Source organism: Hermetia illucens, chromosome 1 (assembly GCF_905115235.1).
Source record: "Hermetia illucens chromosome 1, iHerIll2.2.curated.20191125, whole genome shotgun sequence".
In the NCBI taxonomy this organism is placed as follows: Eukaryota; Metazoa; Arthropoda; class Insecta; order Diptera; family Stratiomyidae; genus Hermetia; species Hermetia illucens.
In genome coordinates this window covers 177,656,983-177,681,009 of record NC_051849.1, presented here as the reverse complement: position 1 = coordinate 177,681,009, position 24,027 = coordinate 177,656,983, and the positions used below count along the sequence as shown (strand labels likewise).

General features: G+C 39.7%; 1 protein-coding gene across 2 annotated transcripts in view; it reads left to right on the top strand.

Annotated features, from left to right (window-relative positions):
• LOC119646618 (ras-related protein Rab-5B) overlaps window positions 1-23,485 on the top strand; it is a 49,880-nt gene extending 26,395 nt beyond the window's left edge. Inside the window, exons 2-6 of one of the 2 annotated variants that reach the window (XM_038047125.1) lie at window positions 12,096-12,593; window positions 12,682-12,802; window positions 13,454-13,622; window positions 13,679-13,798; window positions 21,562-23,485. In XM_038047125.1, the coding sequence (XP_037903053.1) occupies window positions 12,340-12,593; window positions 12,682-12,802; window positions 13,454-13,622; window positions 13,679-13,785 (651 nt within the window). In that variant the 5' untranslated portion in view covers window positions 12,096-12,339 and the 3' untranslated portion in view covers window positions 13,786-13,798; window positions 21,562-23,485. Of the gene's footprint in view, window positions 1-12,095; window positions 12,594-12,681; window positions 12,803-13,453; window positions 13,623-13,678; window positions 13,799-21,516 lie in introns of both variants that reach the window. The other variant, XM_038047124.1, reaches the window with a different exon arrangement.
• The last annotated feature ends 542 nt before the right edge of the window (window positions 23,486-24,027 follow it).

Sequence of the window (24,027 nt, the reverse complement as noted above, 5' to 3'; positions counted from 1 at the left end):
GTCCGTTCACCACGCCCTATATCCATTAGAAAGTCCCACAGTAAAGGTAATAGACCTTACCCCTGTGGACAGCCTCTGCATATGACGGTGCACAGTCTCACCGCACAGATGTGCTTGAGCCATCTTGCCTTGTATTTTCGATGCGAAGATGAGGACATCAGTTTTGCTTCATATGTCTATCAGCTAGGATTTTTACTGTTTAAAAAGGAAGGAGGCGGAACTTTTTGATCTATAGGATTCAGTCTCGGTTTGATTCTCCCTCTGGCTTTCTTAGCAACGCCAATCTGCTTACTTCCAAGTTATGGGCATATAACCCAGCGCAAAAGGCTCTGTAGATTTTATTTGTATTAGATCCAATTGGATCTGCCTACTTATTTTTATTTCAGAATCTGGTCTGTAGATTCCTAGAGTGATTTGCAGAATTTGCAAACCAGTTTTGGTGCTTGCTTCGCCCAGTCTTTTAAGGGTACAAATTGCATTAGCTAAATATTTTGCTAGAGTTCTCTGGAGGCACATTTCTTCTGGAATAGATTTCATTTTCTCACAAAATCTTAGTCACGAGATGGTTATTGTCCTGTTTAGTTTATCTCCAGCCACATCTTCATTTTCTAGATTACGGTTTTACTAAATTCTACACGATTGTATGTAAGAGCGAAGGCTCATCCTATCGTAACACATTAAAAGCGATTCAAGTGGGAAAATAGAAAAAAAACAAATTTAAGATTGAACTCACTGCCATTGCGTGTGAACAACATTATGCAAAACAAAAGCTTATTAAAATCAGTTCAATGTCTGTCTGTCACACACATTTTTCTCAGAAACGGCTATGCCGATTGGCACTAAATTTACTGAGAAGGTGGGAAGTGTGAACGCCCAAACATGCAATGAGTAATATCCTTCTACGTTGAGATTAAGGGGGGTTCCCATCCATGCAAAAGGGGGGTGTAAAATTTTTTCCATCGAATATAGCCATGTTTGGTGTCAAATGGAAGGCCGCGATTAGTATTTTTCGAAACCGGTCTTAGTTTTGACATTTGTTTGAAAGGCGGGGAGTGGGAGGAGTGGAAAGTGATGATTTCTTTAACGGACCCATTCTCCGAAACTACCCAACCGAAAAATCTGAAAAAAAATCATGAAGCTGGCTTTATATGATGTCCAGGCCTCAAAATACTCTCCATATCGATATCTGCTCAAATTAAGTTAATAATGGTATATTACCCTATTTTGGGGAAATTGAGTAAACACCCCCCCCCCCCCCCCCCTAAGTTAATATGAAGCATGTTATCCCCATCAATATCGTACTACTATTAACAAAGTTACAGTAGCTCAAAATTGAGTTTACCGTGTAAATTTACTTCAATTAAATATCAATATCACACTAAAGTGAGTAGTCTGACATGCTAAATGCATATACATAACGGGGGGGGGATAATAATGGGATAGTTCTGCATTCAAATATATTCATAGAAGAAGCAAACAAAACTTTTCATACCTTAAGCACCGAGCTTCCAATTTCTCGACTTGTTTAAAAGTTGAACAGGACGTGGAACTAAAAATTTGGGGCCTTTGTTACACAATCTTTCGTTCAAACTAAAATAACTATTTTTATTAATGTCTTCTTCATTTGAAGGGTTCAATACTAGCCTATATAGAAAGGAAGTTTCCTTGCAACTTGTTGATGAAAATTTCATTGCATTCATCAACAATATATGAGTTTGCCTGTCACGATTTTCTACGAAAATAGCTTCCATAAAAAGAATGGTAAACATGACTTCCACACAGAACAGTATTAAGCCTCATTTATCGCAATAAGTCTTCTGCCTTAAACTATTTTTAGACTGTTCACGCGGCATCAACTAACATTACTCAAATAATTCTCACACTATTTAGAAGTGCAAGGTCATTTTCGACGTTGCAAAATGTAAATCGATTAGTATTCCATCAACAACAGGAAAGCTTCACTCCATCGTATTTAAACTTTCATAATTGGAATATGGCGCATAAGATACTTAGAATAGTTTTGGTTTTTCTTTGGATGTTGAATAAACAGTTTCAAACAGAGTTTGATTTGTATAAAAAGTAACTATTTCTAAGGAATTAATGTTGCTTGTTTCTATAACATCATGGTCTTATCGAAATAAAAAAGAAATAATCATCTAATCATTGGAACGTGCATTTCTTCTCATTCCAGCTATTGCAAATCATAAAACAAAATACAATTTGCACACACATGTCGAATGGACTAATAAGAAAACCGAAGCCATAAAACCTCTCAAACGAGAGTACAGTGAATAACATTCAAAGCCGTCACAGCCTGCAAGCCTATGAACCTAGAAGCCCATTGATCTCTTTAGTGGTGTTAGTTTTTTTTTGTGTTGCGATTTCATAATCTAACTCGATTCTAGGGGTACATATAAATGCGGTATTGATACTTCTACTAAATTTATTATTGTTGCGGATTTTTGCAATTTGTGGTTGCTGAAATGGTTGGGGGATTTCTCTCGGATACTCCTTACACGTATTTCGATAGTCACTATTTTCATCTGGATTTGATCATCAATTACCAATAAAAGATATAATATATATCAGTCAGAATTAAAAGTGAATTACCATATTTCTATTTTCCCATTCTACATCACACTGACACGAGCCCAACTTCTCTATACCTCTTCCAAATGTCCAGTTCATACATTCGGCGTTCTAGAATATTTTGCGACTATCACAGATCGGTATATTTCCAGGTTTAATGACATTCACGTCCATTGTTTCCCCATAGATTTAATCGAATTAGTCTATGAGCGGCTCTCATTGCAGTGCTCTGAATAAACAAATCCCAGGGCTGCAAATTGAATAATGTATTCAGAGCTGCGCCCGATGTCGTGCTCATGGGACCGGGATACCCAGACGCACAGTTCTTTGCAGTGTAGTTAGTTTACAGCGAAAACTCTTTTATTTCACATTAACCCACCCCACTACGGATGCATAAGTGAACATCAGCTTAATAATATCGACATATATCCACATTACTACTCGAGGCCTAAATCCCCATATCGAGACAAAGGTCCGCCTACATAGTCCATAACTGATGAGGACTCGTTTCATCGTTACCTCTACATGTTTGTTCCAAAGAAACTTCTTGTCTAGAATAACTCCTTTTTGTAAATAATACCATTGTGGTTTCATTTGGATTTACTGAAAGTCCATGCCTGAGGCACCAACAGTAAATCAAATCAACGGCGCGTTGTGTATTTCTACACACCGTTTCGAGATCTCGACCAACAGCTAGCACAACCACATCATCCGCATAAGCTTGAGTGCGTATTGGCAAATTTTGCAATTCGCATAGTAGTGAGTCGATCAGCATACTCCATAGAAGTGGTGATAGCACACCTCCTTGAGGGAAGCCTTTCGTCGCTTCCGCTGTTAGGTAGCGATCAACAGTAACTTTAGCACACAGCAACAGGTTAACATAGCGTAGACCCACTTTATTAGTTTCATCAACACTATGCTCTCTGGCGGCATCACAGAGCTTTTGGAAGGGCGCACAGTCAAACGCCCCTTGTCCACGAACACCCCCATCACGTATTCGTGTTTCAGAATTGCGTCCTCTATCAAGAATGAAGAACAGACTCACAGGACTTTCCACGTTGGTAAGCATGTTGGTTTTCATTTAGTGGGTGCAACCTCAGCGCCTTCTCGCGAATATGGCGCTCAACCAGTCTCTCCAGATATTTCAGTGAAAATGATAAGCTGATTTGTCTGAATTTCCTTTGCAGCATGCTTTAGCATGGCTGGGTAGATGCCATCCATGCCAGGTGCAAATGATAGTATAGCAGTTCTCGCCTTTTCGTTAGTAACAATCACCCCCGCAGTGTCCCAATTCATTCATGAAAGTGCTGCTCCAACATATCGTGACCCATCAGGCAATAGATTGGTAATTAATCAATTGGGCAGGAGAGCTACAGTTGAACGCTGATAATACTTCGTTGACTAGTATCTACATGTGACCTAATAAGCTCATATTTCAAAATCACTTTTTCATATAATCTATTCACTTTCTCTTCAACATTTTTTGAATTCAGGCAAATCCTACCCAGGTGATCACAAATAGTTGGGATCAAAGGTTCAAAGAAGGTTGAATATCAACCATTTCGACCGACGATAACTATATTGCTCAGAATTCGTGTTTGTGAAGAGCTTCTTGAAAAGATGAATGCTAATGAAATATCTTGCATTAAAAACTATTATTCCCGGAGGTGAAACATGGGTCTATAGGTACGACGTGGAAACAAAGGTCAAATCACCACAACGGAAGACTCATACCTACCCGCGATCGAGAAAAGCTCGTCAAATGAAATCCCATGTCAAAGTGGGAGGCCTTTGTCTACAATGAATTTCCTCTTAAAGGCGAGACCTTTTTAATACTTTGAAATCTATGGACAGTTGCGTGAAGTTGTGAGGAAGAATAGGCCAAAATGCTGACAAGCGGAGAGTGAATACGACATCAAGAACCAAGCACCTGTGCACTCTTTGTTCCTCATGCAATGCAATGGTAGCCATTCCTCAATAACCCTCATCAAATTTGGCTCCAGTGAACTTCTTTTTTCTCAAAAAAGGAAAAAAAATTAAAAGGCCCATGAAAGGAGAAAGATTTGAGAATTTTGAGGCTATTAGAAGCGATCGTTGGTAGAACTGAAGAGCTTCCCAGAAGAAGACTTCCAGAGAAATTTTTATAGTCGAAATAGTACAGGGTAAAGTGCATTGTTACCTAGTACTTTGAGAGTTTTATCATTTTTAATTATTAAAAATAAGCCTATAAAAAACTAGGGATCCGTGGACCAAAAAGAAACGTGGGAGCAAGTTGCTCCCCATTTGGTCCGGTCCAAGTGGATGTGGACTTAGGATCCCGCATATCCTACACAACTACATAAAAAAGTTTGAGATCTTCTTGATCAGCCACCCTTATAAACTCCTTCCCTTCGTTGTTTGCACTAATTTAATTCTTCAAGGAACCAAATTATCGATACTCAATACTTTACTGTAAGGAACATTTTGTTGTCACAATAAGCAAGTCATTAAAAGCCTATTTTCTCGAGAAATAACTTTCATTAATATTCAAAAAGATGAATGAAAGATAGTCAAAGGCTAGAATCATAGTGGAAAAAATAATTCGAAAGTAACAACCCTTTTTTTTGCCCATACTCTATCGAATTCATTCTCCACTTAATTTGACCTTCCTCGGTCATAACGTATTTTATAAAATACCAATCGAACTAGGAATCTCAACATCCTATCTTCCTGATAAAACCTACAGTGAAAAATAATGAGAACCAAGGGAATTCTCACAACTGGTGGTGTACACAGTATTATGGACCAATCAATACAACCGACGTAGAATAGTGGAGGAGAAGTGCAAGGTTCTCGGAAAGCTGTAGAGGGAATTGAAGGACATTGCCAGGAACCTTGCACCTTGCAAACAAGAGTGAGCTAGACGTGTACTTTTGCTTTTATTCCCCAATATAGAAAAACTAAAGCTGATTTTTGGCGTCATGTGTCACATTGTGCTGAAGAACGCTGTCGAATGGATTTATTTGAAATGAAACATGAAAATCTTTCTCGAGGAATTTGGGGCCAATTGTATTTTACGTGTTCACTCCTTTGTGGAGTATAGGGCGTCCACACAGTCATAGGTTTTACTTAGGGCTGTACAAGTGATAAACCTACAGCAGCGGGACGGCACGCAAACATCCAAGACGACCGGGATTCAAACCCAGGGTATCGAAAAACAGACGGGCAATCATTTCGACCACCGCACCCGCCAGGCCAATTAGAACGGCATTTTTGCTATTCTCCAAAAATGGGAGACATGAATATTGTAGTAAGCTTTTCCACTCTATGGAACTATCATTTATCTGTAAACTTTTTAGTATCTTAAAGCGTATTGGTATCATTATGAGTACAACTGCATAAAAACTAATCTACCCGAAGACGATGGGATGGCTGAGGTGACTAGGGCGGTAGCTTTGCGATCTCGACCTGGTATCACGATTACAAATCCCGGGCAGGATCATGGATGTTTATAATTTTCTAAAGGGAATAAATATAACAATGTGGGGAAAAAATCCACTCGAAATTTCTATATAGTTATACAACATTCGCTATAAGCTCGGATTTGGAGCAATCTTATACTCATATATTCATTCAAAAGGATCTAAAATGATCCATCAGCATCAACTTCATATATATCCACAAATCGTAACTCTCCGTAAGAGAATAGGTTAAAAGATAAAAAGGTACAAAAAACGTAGATGACTTTACAGGTCACGACTCCGCTAGAAAAATAGTCGATAAACGCGGAAAATAATTGGTGATATTTTCACTTCACTATAACAATGCGAGGTCAATCAAAAGTGAAGAAAAAAGATTGGACTTAACGTATGAGCTATACTGCACGATCAGGCTCTTCCTATCAGACTCAATCTGGAATGAGTGAATGTCATCACAACAGACTGGCAGATTTTATTTGAAAATTTAAAAATATTCGTCAGTCTAGTCCCTCAATCCATTAGTCATTGCATTTACACCATTAGTTTGACGTATTATAATTTTAACAAAGTTGACCGATGAGACACTGATTGTGTAGCGGGGCTCTATGCGGCAATATATATTCATCTTTATTGGATGAAAAGCACGTGCAGCGTGACTCGCGTGTGCAAAATATAATCTTTTCGGATGAAATGTGCCTCCTCATCTGCACAGCTCAACCGAAAGTATGTGGTCTTTGTTTAAACACACTACTTGTCAGAAAAATTTTCAACTTCAAGCAATCATCTAATCAATTTCTTTGAATTTGACGATAGCCGCGGAATGAGTATGCGGTCAACTTGGTCGAAATCATCCAGTTGCGATATGTTGCTAGGATACATACTCATAGTGGCTAGGATATCTTGCTAACTGATATCTAACAACATGTACAACAAAATTATATAACTTTTAATAAACATTTGTGCAGGTTATCCCAGCTAAGCTCTTTATTTATTGTCTGCATTCTACTGAATCGTTTAGCTACGTAAGCAGCGGAAGATGGAGTGAATGGATCTCTCTTTTAATTAAGTGATCATTAATTCTAGGAATTTTTTCAGAACTCCAAATATGTCCGGCGCTATCATCTCAATATCCAATCTAACTCAGAACTTGAGTAAAGAACATTGATGATTCACAGATCTATTTAGTACTCGTGGTTCCGGCCAGCAACCTACCTACCTTTTTCACACTTCCCTTTTATGATAGCTAGAATTATCTAAGGAGAGGTCATCCCTCCCCGAATTTGAATAAACGCATTCAAGACCGCTACAAGCAACCCACCTGCCTTCCGTGTTATAGAGGGAACAATCATTAACGTGAATATCAAAACCGTCTAGGAGGTTCAAATCAGAGTAAGATCGGAGATGTGGGTCACCCAGTGGATATTATCTATGCTAAGAATCAGAATAATTCAATCTGGTCTGGAAGGTAGCCACTTCACCAACATTGTGAATAAAAGGACGCCCCAAGGTGATGCCGTCTCTCCGGTGCTCTAGTTGATAGTGATGGATGACATTCTACGGATACTGCACACGGTGGTGGCGTATGCTAGCGATTTGTTCATGTTGGTGTGAGGAATGGTTGTCGAGGACGCGTTGAAAAAAGTGCACCTGTGAGCTACAAGCTGCGAGGTAAATCCAATCAGAGTTGATGCTATTCACCACCGAAACAAAGACATCGGAATTTCAGCTCCCGTGGCTGAACGGACAAAAATTGTCATTTTGCTCCAATGTAAAGTATCTGAGTGGGAACCTGGATCCTAAGTTAAATCGGAGGGTAAACATTGATTAGAGGGTTAAGAAGGCATATGGAGCATTCTACGTCTGCAAGAAAACCTTCGTGAGAAAAGATATACGACCGAGGATGGCTCTTTGGCTATGGTCCACCCTACATTAAGGTTTTATGGTATGATGGCCGCGGGGGATTCTATACTGCGACTCTGCATCCCTGCTCGGCAAACATCCTTAGTACATTCCTACATCTTCTCTACCTAGACCTTCATATCAAATACGCTGTATTGTGCATTGCTGTTAAACTGCATGAATCAGGATGCTGGTCAGCGAAGTCCCTAAGAAAACTTCTGTACGAAGTACCTCGGGAACTTGGAGGCATTCTCAATGAACCACACCACATGCAAACAGGGCAGAGTGGAAGATCGTCGATGTATTATGGGGATACGACACGACGGTTCAAAGATGGTTTGCGATGTCGGAGCCGAGAGTATTTTCGAACGTACACATAGTGTAGCCGAGTCTTACGGTGTATTTCAAGCGGGGTTGTTGTCAATACTGGAGGCTAAGGCTTCGTCCGAGCACCAAGTCATTCTGACCGGCAGTCAAATCGTCATCAAGGTCTTGTACCTACAAACGGTTGGAGCAGTGTAGTGACGCGCTGAATAGTCTAGGTGACATGCTCAAAGTCCTGGTCATATGGAGAAGGAAATATGCAGGCCGACGGACTGGCCAGGTGGGGTCCAACTTTTCACATTCCCCACTGGTGTTCTTAAATAGATCTCTGGTTGCTGCTCTCCTTGGTGCAAATCAGGACCGGCACCAATACCAGGCTAGAAAGAAAATGATTTTGCTTTTTTAAATTCGTTGCTTCTATCGTCAATAGCCAGTAGCATTTGCATCAATCCAATAAGCAAAATTTTATACTTTATTTATTTATTATACCATACAAAATGAATGAGTATGCAACACATTTTGATCCTGGTACAATGATTTCAACTAATGAGCCTTAGGATTTTTCAACAAAATGAAACCTGCTCCGATAACGCTCAAAACTAAAGTTATTAGTCGAGTCATATCTTTCCAAATAATCCTATCTCACTCTATTTGTAGTGATCGTACGAATCTAAACCGTTTAACTTTTTCCAGAAACTGACATCATATTTTTGGAAAATGCTAGTTCTTCAAATAAACGTTACTCTTTGACTGGATACTGTGTAGATTTGAGAAGTTAATACTAAAAAATAGAAAAGTCGAAACACTTAGAACTTTGCATGAAATTTTCATGAAATTAGTGATATGATCCATGGTACATCCCCTACTTCATGAGAAAAATAGGTTGTCATCAAAGCATCGTTACAGTACGATCGACGCCCTTTTCCAGAATGATAATACAGAATAATTTCCAGTTGTGTAGAGATCGCGAGATTGGATAGATCTGAAAGCTCTGGGATTCCAAAATAAATGCAGTTTCATTTGCAGAGACCTCCAGAGTGATCTAAGCAATAAACATTGTTTTCTTTCGCTAGTATATCACCCTGAATGAGAAATAACAATATTCCGGGAACAATTTGCTCGATTTATCACTGTAGCACAGATGAAGGGGACAAGTTACAATTCAAAATAATAACTTTAATTATTCAACAAAATCTATACTGGGCGTTTGAGTAAAACCACAAACTAAATTGTCTCATTTTAATTTTATTTTTCCTCAAAAATGCAGCACCACTGACAAGTGAAAGATACAACCCTTCGTGACTGCCTGTTTGCGAAGTATCATCGAAGTACGCTGGTCAGACACTATTTCAAATGAAAGGAAGTAGCTGTGAATAGGTCACACATTAAGGAGAGGGCAAAAATTCTATTACTGGCTACGCCATACAATGGAACCCACTTTTTCAAGATGGCCACGAGTGGATCGCTCCAAGAGTACTTGGCGCAGAGCAATACAGAAGGAGTACGGGGCGGAGGAGGGGCTTGGGAATTCCTGGGGGAGCTAAAGTACATTTCAACAAATCGTGAGCGATGACGCGAAAGTGTGGTTGACGCGCTATACATCAAAGGGGCATGGCAACCATATATTATCATATATCTATTAATTAGAAGTTATTTCTGCGTTTTTACGCTTTTTTGAAAACATGAAACTGGATCAACTTTTCTTTCATTAACAAGTCGGCAAACCGGAAGCTGAACGCTTCAGATATGAAAGATTTTGTTTATTTTTTTTATAAAGACATTTGAGTGTTAATTTGTCCCATTAGTACGTAGCACGCATATATAATATGATATGCACTTTCGGGTGATATTGACATGACAACTTGAATTTCCAAAGAAGTGACAACTTTGACCTATTATAGCTTTGTTAGTAATAGTGCGGTTTCCACCAAACTTGGCAGGATCAAGCTCTATATTATAGCCTATATTGGCTGGTGCTAGGACGAACTTAAGGAGGGTTCTGCAGCAAATTACTGGAAATTACGGTAATATACTATTATTAACTTTATTTGAAAGGGTATCGGCATGGAAGATACCACCATATAGTAGCAGCCTTTGATTTTTTTCAGGTTTTTCGGTTGGGCAGCTTCTGAGAATGGCCCCGTGAAATAAATGACCACTTTCGACCCCCCGAACTCCCCTACTTTCCAACAAAAGTCAAAACTAAGACCAGCTGCGGAAAGTACTAATCGAAACCTGTCGTTCCACATTTGGTGAAAAAAAATTTACACCCCCCTTTTGAATGTAAAGGGCGTAAAAGCGTAAAAGGATGTAACTCACTATATGCGTGGGCGTTCACCGAATTTGGTGTCAAATGCTGCTACAATCTCTGAGAAAAATGCGTGTGACGGACAGACAGGCAGACAGTAAACCGATTTTGATAAGGTTTTGATTTACAAAAACTTATGCATTCCATCGTAAAGAAACCTGTTTTGGAGACGATCCATTCACCGAGGCATTTTTCGACCTCTTAACAATTTCAGAAATTTTGCTCCACCAAAGCGTGGGAAATTGGCCGAAAGAAATGGAGAGTAGGGCGGGTGGAGTAGGACCTCCCATTTGGATTCTTCTAGCGTGTCTTTGACCGCTTTTGTGAGATGCGGCCTTGCGTTTTCATGGACGAGAATCAATTTGTTGTGTTGGCTTGCCCATCCTTGTTCCTTTTTTCCGAGTTGATTGCGCAGTTGCACTAAGTGTTGTTGGTGGCGATTGGCAGTGGCTGCTTCACTGGATTGGAGCAACTCGTAACACAGTATGCCGCGCTGGTCTCATCACATGCAGAGTAAAACCTTTCAGTGGATATTGGGCTTTGCGGTCGAAGTTACTGGCTCTCCAGGATTTATCCACGATTTCACGCGCTTTGGTTTTTCGTAGTGCACCCACTCTTCGTCACCAGTGATGATACAATGAAGAAACGTCTTCCATTGGAACTTATTCAGCTACGTTTAAGCGATAGTTTATCTTTGCTCCTTGTTGCGTTCTGACAGTTCATAGGAATATGGGCATATTCCTTCTTTCTGAACCTTCACCAGGGCTTGCAGTCGAAGAAAAACGACTTTCTGGGTGATTTTAAGTAATATCGCGAGTTGCTCTTGAGTTTGAGCCAAGTCGTCATCCAACAGAGCCTGGAGTGCTTTATCTTCGAATTTTTTTGACTGCCTTAGCCGGGCCTTGTCGTTGACATCGAAATCACCCGACTTGTAGCGCTAGAATACCATTCTTGACAAGTTCTTATTGGAGAAGTATAATCAATTTTTTTTGTGGTGGAAAAGGAAAAGCAAAGCGTCTCGTAAATGACGTTTTTCCCAGCGCAAAACCTGATGCTGAAAATAAAATTTCCATGAAGGTGACATTTGGCAAGTTATATACAAATAGAGAGCTGATAATATAGTGAAAATAATAGGATACAATTCATAAAATAAAAAGTCATTTGATTTCGACAAAATAAAGGGACGAAAAAAATTATATCTATATCGAATAATTTCCGTCTTCCTCAGGGCTAAACTTCTAATCCTGCATATTTCCGAAAAAGTTAATCTGGCACAATTAAAATGAAGCAATTTCCCCTTATAGAAAGGTTTCCTTACATTATTTCAACTTCAAATAGACTTCAAAATCAGCACCTTGACTCGCATCACTTACTTGAGTACACATGATTAAAATTTCACTGAATCCCATTAAAAACCTCCGATACCTCCAACCAAATACCCTATCCCTGCATTTCATGAACCAAACAGTTGTTCTATCCGTATTAACATATTTCTCCACTTTTTCATATAATTTTAGATAAACTCGCTTTCCGGAATCGATATTCGCCACAAAAGGCCGGTCTACACTTGTGCCGGTAAAACGAGACACGACGAACGAACGAAACATCTTTTTTTTTATTTCCTCCTCGCAAAAGATAAAAATTCGTACAGATAAATAAAATCCCAGAAAGGCAATTGAATTTCAATAGAACATCCTGAAATCAACAAAAACAGCATCATAGCAGCTGCATAAAATACATAAATAATCAAATAAATAAATAATGGCAACGACACCGCGGGGAGGCGGTACCGCACAACGTCCAAACGGTGCATCGCAAAATAAAATTTGTCAATTTAAATTGGTATTGCTGGGTGAATCGGCTGTGGGTAAATCGTCGTTAGTTTTACGTTTTGTCAAAGGACAATTTCACGAGTATCAGGAGAGTACGATAGGTGCAGCTTTTTTAACGCAAACGCTTTGCATAGATGATACGGCAGTTAAATTTGAAATATGGGATACAGCAGGACAAGAAAGGTGAGTGCAGATGGAATACTTTTCAAAAATTGTTAATTATCCTGTTGATGTTCGGAAAGTAACCCCGATTATTCTTGATCCTTTTCAGATATCACAGTTTAGCGCCAATGTATTATAGAGGGGCGCAGGCCGCCATTGTTGTTTATGATATACAAAATCAAGATAGTTTTCAACGAGCTAAAACTTGGGTTAAGGAGCTTCAAAGACAAGTGAGTGCTTGCGATCTTTATTGTACTTTTAGTGCTCCAATTATCGGGTTTGTGAAAAGTTAAACTCCTGGAATTATCAATTTTCCCTTTGTTCAGTTTAATCTCTAACGCACCTTTCCCAGCTTTTCAGTTTCGATAAAAGTGGTTGAATGCTCATTACGTCACTTTGATTGTTTGCGAAGTTTGTTGTTCAATGAATAAAGCTAGTGATAATGAATAGAAATCGAGCACTAGTCAGCCGACTCTCTTGAGAAAATTGAATGTAACTCAAGCACCACTGATAGCGAGTTGTGCTGTTTTTTACTTTCAATCATCTTTTTACTCATTGTCATTTTTTTTGTAATTACTACTCAATGTCGGTTCAGAAGCATACTTTACTTGTTAATCAATTATTTTAGTTTTCTGTTTTATTGATGAGACGAGTGAGTCACTCACTAGTGGCACTAATAGCATTATCAATTGTTTGCATACTATTTATATTGAATTAAGCATGGCGAAGTATTTGTTTACACGCTGCGGTTGTATTTCTGGCTCACTGCAGACGACTTGAAAATGTGACACTGAAACTTTTTATTTCATTGAAATGTTTTTGCTACTTACATAGTTTCCATACATGATTCCAGAAACTAATCTAACATTTCTACTTTCCAGGCCTCACCAAATATTGTAATAGCTTTGGCCGGCAACAAAGCAGATTTATCAAACAGTCGGGTGGTAGAATACGAAGAAGCTAAGCAATACGCCGAGGAAAATGGTCTACTATTCATGGAAACATCAGCAAAAACTGCAATGAATGTTAACGACATATTTTTGGCAATCGGTACATTTGCTTTCTAGAAAGGGTTGGAATTTGTGTTATATTCATTGTATTTACAGCTAAAAAATTACCTAAAAACGATGGAGCCGGAAACCAAGGTAGTGGTCAAGGCAGAAGGTTGGCCGAAGTTGAACAAAATCGACAGACGAACAATTGCTGCAAGTGATGTCATTTTGTAGGTGGGTCTATTTCTTAAATATTTTGATAATGTGAAAAGATTACTCATTCCAAAATGAATGATATTCATACGTCATGTTATCTATTGTCACGTCGATAATGCATACAGATATACCCAACTATCAGTTGAAATTGTGATTTTTTTTAATGAATTTTGTGAATCATGTTATCGGCTAACTCTATGTTAAAAAAGCGTCGAGTTACCTATCGTACGGTTTGTGTTTTGTTTTATAAATAAAGCAAATAACATCAACATTTACTTAGAAAACTCTAATCTTCCAAGTTCTGATTCAAGTTTATTTCTTGAACTCAAGTGCATTCAATGCATTAGAAAAATGCAAATTATCCACTATTTAGACTTATCCAGATTTGAAATTTCGAAATTCAGTCGTATTCTAAGCTCTCCGGCAAACAAACTAATAATCTGTTGAACAAAGTGTCAAACCACCATTCCTCCGAACTCTTGTCATTAATAGACCTTAAACGGGGTGACGTATAATAGGACACTTTGCTATTGACTGAGACGGGGGAGAAGGGATTAACGTTTAGAAGTGTATATGATTCTCATATCTTCGACCCGATAATGCTTCGTTTCCAAAATCGAAATCACATTAGCTAAGTCGCGCCGCATGCTCGATCTGAATAAAGGAATTTGTACGTCTCGGATCGTTCTTCCCACAATGTAGATACCGTCACCATAGGCCAGTAGTTGGGTGAACTTAAAAAGGATCGTGCCTCTCGCATTTATCTCAACACCACGGATCGCTTTTTCCATGGCCAGATTAAACAGGACGCATAGCAGGGCATCCCCTTGTCTTACAGCGTTGTTGATGTCGAATGATCTCGAAAATGATCCTGCTGCTTTTATCTGGCCTCACACATTAATCACGGTCAGCCTGGTCAGTCTTATCAATTTCGTTGGGATACCGAATTCTCTCATGGCCGTGTATAGTTTTCCCTGGCTAGGCGGCCTGGTAGTCGATGAAAAGATGGTGCAACTGATCTCCTTATTCCAATAGATAGTGGAGAATAACTTATAGATGGTACTCAGCAACGTGATACCTTTATAATTGCTGCACTGTGTGATATTTGCCTTTTTTATGTATGGGGCAGATAACGCCTCGTTGTCAGTCGTCAGGCATTGATTTCCTGTTCTACACCTTGAGCATAAGTTGATGAAACGCTTGGTGTCGTTGGTCGCCGATGAATTGCACGGACTGTTTCTTCTATACTTGGTGGTGGCAGTATTTGTCCGTCGTCTTCAGTTGGCAGGTTGTTCAGTAGCTCATCAAAGTACTCAATCCAGTTGGCGGGACCTCAGAGGGCTGTGTTATGCTGTGGATGGCTTCAGTGTTAACTCTCATCTGATTGTCAGAGGGGGTTCTACGTGGTGTTGTTTTTCGAACCCGGAGGACTATACCAACGAGATAATCATCCGAGTCTCTATTGGCCCCTATATGTTCTGAGATTCATCAAGGATGAGAGGTGGCGGCGTTCAATCAACACGTGGTCGATTTGGTTGAAAGTGGTTCCGTCTGGAGAGGCCATGTAAATGCTGATAATTAAATAATCTGCAGTACGTTATCATTGGTATCCTTATGTAAGCTTTTGGAGCCGAGATATCGCCTGAATACGGGCTCCGTCTCTACTTAACTGTTAACATCCCTAAGTATGATTTTGATATCATACCTGGCATAGACTTGGAGAGTTCGTTCTACTGCCTTCTAGAAGGTAACCTCCGACATTGCAGTCTCCTCTACAGGGGCGTGATCGTTAATGCGGCTTATATTCCTAAATTTGCCTCCCAAGCGCAGAGCGAATAGCCGTTCGCTTATGTTTTCAAAGCTGATAACAGCAGGTTTCATTTTTTGGCTGACTAAGAAACCTACTCCGAGCACATGGTTTACTGGATGCCCATTATAATATATGGTGTAGTGGCCCTTCTTCTGAAAGCTGGTTCCTGTCCAACGCATCACCTACAACGCTATTACTATCAGCCCTCTATTGGGATAGGATATCGGCTAGCTGTCCGGATAGCTGAGTGGTTAGAGCACAAGGCTATCGTACGGAACGTCGCGGTTCAAATCTCAATGATGGCAGTGGGATTTGTATCGTGATTTGACGTCGGATACCAGTCAACTCAGCTGTGAATAGGTACCTGAGTCAAATCAGGGTATTAATCTGGAGCGAGCGCAATGCTGACAATATTGCCTCCTACAGTATACTTTAGTGTACCGTTTCGGTCTTGTATAAACTGCTCTAACACACTTCAAGGCTCTGATATTATATCGGCTAGTGTGTTTAGTAGCTCCTTCTCTGCACATGGAGCGCACGTTCCATGAGAAAATGCGCAAATCGTTATTCCGTTTTCGTTGCCGGGTTCGTTGTTGTGTTGTCAGTCCAGTCTGAGGCTCTTTTTGTGGCTTCGTAACAAGTTGCTTTCCGTGTAGGGTTGTCAGCCCTACCCAACCCTCAACCTGGAGGACCAGTTGGTACAATTTGTCCCGTTTTTACGGATTAAGTGACATGCCCACCGCAGCCTATTGAGCCGGATTTTATCCACAACCGTGGTCGTGGTATCACTCATATATTTCGTCATTATGTAGACTACGGAATCGTCCATCCTTATGTAGGGTGCCAAACATTTTTAAGCGCGGGAGACTCCCCTTCATTTTCCTTTGTCTGCAGCTTTTCGTTAAGAAAGAGCTCCCAGCGATCACCACGTGAAGGTGGAGAGAGGGTTTGGTAGTTGAGCTGTTGATGTTGGTTTAGCTGGCGTTTCCCAGGTTTTATGCTCCATCGTGGGTACCAATCCACGTTTCGCCCTGGGGCCTATATTAGCCTTTAACCATCCACTGTGCTGGTGTGGCTGCTGTGCTTCAATGGAAATAAAATCTGGGAAAAAATAATAATAACGAATAGACTGTATGGATGTGTTATTCTCCACAAAGAGTATACAAGAAAAAAACATCACCCCAAATCAGATCTAAACTGGGAATGCTAACCAAATCACAAAATCCTGACTGGCGAATACGAAATAATGTTGAAATGCTCGTACGGTGTCAGTCATCCAACTGACCTTATGGCAGGTTCTGTGGTCAAACAATCTACCTCCAATCATGAGGCGATTGAAACTACAGAAATCCATGAACCTCCCACCATTACCTTTATGGTCGCCAAGACCGTACTTCCCCATCACATGTCTGAGCAAGGTGTTGTCAGATTCGACCTGGGATCACCCATTACGATCACAATGTCACCTTCAGGAAGTTTTGCTAGAATTGCAAATAATTGCTCGTGGGAAGCATGCTTCACTACATCAGTTTCAACTTGAGGTTGGTGTTGAGATAATTTGCGCTTTCGTCCAGAGCAGAGCCAACTCATCAGACGTCGTCTCATCTCTGCCCTGGGAACAGCGTGACCGAAGTGGTTACAAGGTGGCATTTGTTCCCTTATATCAATTCAAAAAGACGACATGTGTATGAAGAGGACAGAAACCGCCTTGTAAATTCAGGCCTAAACGAGCCGACGCTAAACTAGACTTGTTTGAGAATCGAGGCGTTCCGGACCACAAACCTCACACCATTTCGTTACGATTACCAAGACCGTGTTTTCCCATCACATGTCAGATCCCACCTTGACATTGAAATCACCCATTATAATAATAATCGTTAGCGCAACAATCCATATTGGATCAGTCTTGAAGTGTGTTAGAGCACTTCATTCAAGACCGATACGGTACACTGTAGGAGGCAATGTGGTCAGCATTGCGCTCGCCCGAGATTATTACCCTGATTTGATTCAGGTACTCATTCATAGCTGAGTCGACTGGTGTCCGACATACAACCACGATAACAAATCTCCCTGCCACCAGTGAGATTTGAACCGCCGCCTTCTGCTGCTACACCCCAACGCTCTAACCACTTACACCATCCGGACACCAGATCACCCGTTGCGATCACATTTAGGAAGTTGAACCGCGTTTAATTGCTCGTAGAAAGCATCTTTCTCCAATACATCGGAAGTCTCCGTTGGTGTATGATTGTGATACTCCTTAATCTGAATCGAAAGCTTGCAGTTAAAATTCTGTCAGAAATCAGCTCCCAGATCAAAAAAGTCCGCCTTGCGGTAGAAGTCAGAAGCAGCCCGACACCGGATTCGCGTCAGCTACCACTTGGCTTTCCATAGTACAAAAGCACATTACCATTGGTGTGGCAAGAGTGAGAGGAGTATTCTCCGGAGTCCCTCCACCTTATTTCATTTAGGCCAAAAATGTCCAGTTTAAATTGCTGAAATTCCCGCTCAAGTTTGAAAAAGCGCGCATTCTGAGGACCCTCGCTATAGTCCATTTTCGATAGCCAAAGGTTGTTGCCGTGAAGTCAGTTCCTATCCGAGACGTTGTTGACGTTTCGGTAGCAGTAGAATTTCAAAATTTGTAGGTTGCTAGCCCACAAATTTTTATTCCTTTTAGTCGCCTTTTACGGCAAACAGAGAAGACTTTGAGTGTATTCCTAAGCCCCAACTCACAGGGCTCTCTTTGATATGGACCGATGATATTCTGGGCGTATGGGGCTACCTGGCCCAGCAAGAAAGAGAAGAATATCTTATAGGTGGTACTTACTCAGGAATGTGATACTTGTATAATTGTTGCACTGCGTGATTTTCCTGTTTTTATATAAGGGACAGATAATGTCTCGTTGTCAGTTATCATGGATTGACTCACTGTTCCAAACCTTGAGCATCAATTCATGAACCGTTTGGTGTAATTGGTCGCCTCTATTTTTAACCAGTTTAACTATATTTGCCCGGAATGTTTCTTCCATGCTTCGTGGTGCCATTTGCCCATCGTCTTCAGTCGGTGGGACCTCCAACTTGCCGATATTTTGGTTGTTGAGGAGTTCATCAAAGTACTCAACCCATCGTTCTAATATACCAATTCGATCGGACATCAAATTTCCCTTTTTGTCTCAGCAGAATGAGCATCAAAGTGTATATGGCTTCATCCTACTGACTTGTTGGTGAAACTTGTACACCTGTTGCTCCTTGCACTTCTTTGGATTACATGCCTTTGGTCCTCCTTTTTCTGTCTGTGAAGACACTTCTCTGCTCGACAGGTGATAGGTTTCTACATGTGTCAGCGTTCTTTGAGAGTGCATCATCGCTCGGTATGCAATATTCTTCCGTTCCGTTGCTATCTTAAATTCATTCATCATTCATCAAATCAGTGGTTTCGACTTTTGCGGTTGAGGCCAAATATGTTTGCATCTGTGACAATGATAACATTCTTCAGCTGGTTATGAAGATCATTTGTCGATATTTCATCTCCAAGGCTTGTGTTGAGTGCCATTATTACGATATCCATTTCCCCCGTATAGGTATTACGGAGGACTTTGCCACTATCCCATTATATAATTTCATCATCACCATCAACGGCGCAACAACCGGTATCCGGTCTAGGCCTGCCTTAATAAAGAACTCCAGACATCCCGGTTTTGCGGCGAGGTCCACCATTTCCATGTTCCTAAAAGCTGTCTGGCGTCCTGATCTACGCCATCGCTCCTCATTTTCTTTTTCTACGCTCATAGGTTTCGTCATTGTGTAGACTAAGGAATCGTCCATCCTCTTGTAGGGGGCCACAAATTCTTCGGAGGATTCTTCTCTCGAATGCGGCCAAGAGTTCGCAATTTTTCTTGCTAACAATCCAGGTCTCCTAGAAATACATAAGGAGTGGCAAGATCATAGTCTTGTTCAGTAGGAGCATTGATCATATGGTCAGACGTTTCGAGCGAAAGAGTTTTTGTAAGCTGAAATAGGCTCTGTTGGCTGCTAACAACTGTGCGCCGATTTCATCGTCATAGCTGTTATCGGTTGTGATTTTCGACCCTAGATAGGAGAAATTTTCAACGGTCTCAAAGTTGTAGTCTTCTATCTTCATTGTTTTCGTTTGAATTCTCTCAATTCTTGCTTGGTGGTGGGAGCATTTGTCCGTCGTCTTCAGTTGGCGGTCGTTGCTGAGCAGTTCATCAAAATACTCAACCCATCGTTCCAATATGCCCATTCTGTCGGAAATCAAATTTCCCTTTATCTCGGCAGGATGAGCATCGAGGTATATAAGGCTTCATCCTGCTGCCTTGTTGGTAAAACTTGCGCGCCTGGTGCGGTTGCTCCCTGTAGTTTTCTAGTTCACAGACTTGTTGGTTTTCCCAGGCTTCCTTTTTCCGTCTGTGAAGTCGCTTCTCCGCTCGACGGAGTTCGTGGTAAGTCTCTGGGCAGGTTCTTTGAGAATGCAACATTACTCGATATGCAGTATTCTTCCGTTCCATAGCTAGGTTACATTCATCGTCAAACCAGCCGTTCCGACTTTTCTTGCAGCTGGGGCCAAGTATCTTTGTGGCCGTATCAATAATAACGTTCTTCAGGTGGTTGTGAAGATCATTTTTTGATGTTTCATCTCAAGGATTTCTGTTGACTGCGGTTATTGCGGCATCCATTTTGCCCTTATAGGTGTTGCGGAGGCCTGCGTTGTGAATGGCTTCAGTATTTACTCTCACCTGATTGTCAGAGGGGATTGTAGGTGGTGTCGTAATTCGAGCTCGGAGCATTATGCCAACGAGATAGTGGTCCGAGCCTATATTGGCTCCCCTATATGTTCTGGCATTCATCAAGGCTGAGAGGTTCAATCAGAACAGGGTCAATTTGGTTGAAAGTGATCCCATCTGGAGAGGCCCACGTATGTTTGTGGAGCGCTTTCCGCGCAAACCAGGTACTTCCAATAACCACTTCGTGCGATACTGCTAACTGAATAATCCGCAGCCCGTTATCATTGGTATCCCTATGTTAGGTATGGTAGCTGACGTATCGCCTGAATACGGGCTCCATCCCTACTTAACTGTTGAAATCTCCAAGTATGATTTTGATATCATACTTGGGACAGGCTGCTCAACTGCCTCGTAGAAAGTATCCTTCTCCGATTCTGCAGTCTCCTCTGTAGGGGCGTGAACGTTTATGAGGCTTATAGCGCAAACCCTTTACTTATATTTTCAAATCCGATAACAGCAGGTTTCATTTTTTGACTGTCTAAGAAACCTACTCCGAGTACATGGTTTGCTGGATGGCCGCTATAGTATATGGTGTAGCGGCGATTCTCCAAGAAACCGGTCCCTGTCCATCGCATCTTTTGCAACGCTGTTACATCAGCCTTATATTGGGACAGGGTATCGGCTAGCTGCTCAGCAGCATTCGGTCTGTACAGCGAGCGCACGCTCCATGAGAAAATGCGCAAATCGTTAATACGTTGTCGGTGCTGGGATCGTGGTTGTAAAATCCGTCCTATCCATGGCTTCGTAACATCGGTTTTCCGCGTAGGGTTGCCAGCCTTACCCAACCCCCAACCTGGAGGACCAGTTGGTACATTTTGTCCCGTTTTTAAGCGTGGGAGACTCGCTTTCATTCTTCTCCATCTGCAGTTTTTCATGAAGAAAGAACTCCAAGCGATCACCACGTGGAGGTAGAGATAGGGTTTGGTAGTAGAGTTCAGTGTTAGTTCAAGCGTTTCTCAGGTTTTATGATCCATCGTGGCTACCAATCCACGTTTCGCACTGGGACCTATACTACCCTTTGACCGCTTTATATAATTTCGATCAGTCAAAATGTAGAATATATTTCAAATTATTTTTATATAAAAATAGCTGTTTAATTTATTAACTCTTTTTGTTTTCAGCAAATCTAAGGGAAGGATTAATGGGGTTTTTATTATTATCTATAGAGAAAGACCAGCCGTTGCAGCATCAGCAAAGACAGCAAAAGCAGCAGCAGCTAACTTCCTCTAATGAAAAAATTAATTATTTTTTTGTTAGTATTTTTATAATGAAATCTATATATATGATATAAAATTGAGAAAGGAAAGGAAAATACAAAAAAAAACTACAAAAAGAAACAGATAATATAGCAAACTCTATATATATTAAAATATATAAATGTGTAAAAATGATAAATCCAAATACAATTCGAGGAAAAAGCAACTGCAACATACATTCAATATTCAAAACGATATAGAAAACAAGTAAGAACTTTACAAATAAATTTAATATATACAACAGCGAGTATATAGGCAAGGATAATGAAAACCCGTTTATAGTTCTAACATTTGGTAATTTCGGAAATTCAAGGAAAAATACAAAAAGGGAAACACCGAATCCATTTAAATTTAATGTAGAAATTCAAATTTTATCAGCATAAAGTCACACGGAGTTATAGAGTTTCAAAGAAAACTAAACGAATACGGAGAATAAGAGAACTCTCAAAACCTTATAATTTTCATTACATTAAAATTACCGCGTGTAGTGTTGGATGGGCAAAGAGAACAAAATCATCTAATAGAAAACTATTGAGCACACTGAAGGGAATGATATGTTTGAAGATGTTTCGATTGCGTTGAAAATAAAATTAAAATTTCAGAAAGGAGAAGCAAATGGCGAAAATTGTACCATTGTACGAATTTTCATCAATTGCAAATGTTTGGTATGTTAATTACAATCGTTTCTAGTTGCGCGCACTTAGAGTTCCAGCTTTTATTTGTTGTCTGTACGTTTTTTTAATCCTTTTTTCAGTTGTCTAAAGTTTATAAAGAAATTTGTATGTAAATTTAGAATTGCATGTATCTAAAAGTATTCCAAGATAATTGTAGATCTGATTACGTGCAGGACCATTAATCATGATGAAATTCACACTACTATACCTATAGACACACTACTAACAGTAAAATAATATCCATATTTATTTCAGAGAAGAAAAACTAATGAGCAATAATAGTAAAAACTTTAGTTGGTTAAAAATTGTGGTTTAGCTTTGATCAACAAACAATTTCAACAGAATTTAATGATATTTGTTCCTTCTCTTCGAACCACCTTATTTCAGGGCTAAAGCGCCTTTCAATTTTAGAATTCTTTAAATCCTACATGCTCCTTCCCGCTTACTTTATTTCCCAAACAGTTTTGTTCACAACAGCGAAATCAAATTTAATGGTAGAAAGAATATATTAAATGATAAAATTATTGCAAGCAAATTTTATTAACACATTATTAATCACTTAAGCATAAAACATGAAAAACAGCAAATTGTATACAGATTTTAAGTTTAAGCAAATTTATAAATTTAATAATAATGATTATCATTATGAGTGTATCTATAAACAAGAAATAAAGAGAAAAATCCCTAAAAATATAACAATAAGATGGTAAAAGTTATGAAATATCACACGTAAAGAAATTGTCTTAAAAAACTAAATAAACAAAATTATATATATTATTTATATAATTGTAAATTTTAAACAATAAATGAAAAGGAGTAAAGTAAAACGAGAAAAACAAGTTGCGTTGAAAATATCATACAAACAATTGCTTGAACAAAAACCAACAGCATGGATTCTACTATTAATTTATCTTTTTTCTCTTTCTCTCTCCTCCCAAGAACAACAACTAGACCACACCCACAACAAAATGTATGAAAGAAGTTTCCAATTCGTTAGTGTGTAATATGAGCAAGAAAGTAATTTAGCATAGTAAAAAGGTTAAAGAGACGTAAAATAGCTGCGGATGAAAATTAGGTCGAAATGTTTTTAAGTACAGCGATATGTTTTCTTTGTGACCTATACATACATAAATATATAAATTATACTTAAAATTATAAAAGAAAAGTTTATGATAAAGCGAAAATGGGACAGTGAGACGTAAAACTATAAATTCCCTGCGTACCAGAAATCAAAGGAGCGAAAAAAGTAAATATGTGCATTTTGTTATTCCAATTCTAATCTTTCGTGTTTCTTATTCTATTTAGTTTTTTTTTCGTTTCATTCTATCTAAGGTCTAAAATAATAAATTTTAAGATAAAATTCTCTGGTAATTTTTTTGAGTATTCTGAAGCTATCTTAGTTGAAGTCCCAATAACATGGCCTGAAACTCCACTATTCCTCATCGTCGTGGCATCAGGTAACCAGGGATATGTCTCTGTGTGTGTTTGAGGTAAGGGGCAAGCATAAGCTCTAAACACTCAGGTCTATTGTACTCGACTCCCTCGTCTAACAAAATATCCCGGGTACGTTTATGTATCGCAGGATTTTCTTTAGTGGATGTGATGCTATCCGCTACAACTGAAGCACATCAACACCAGAAATCGGATCTCTCATGCCTCCCTAGGCGACTCATTCATATAGAAAATGTTCGGTGGATTCCGC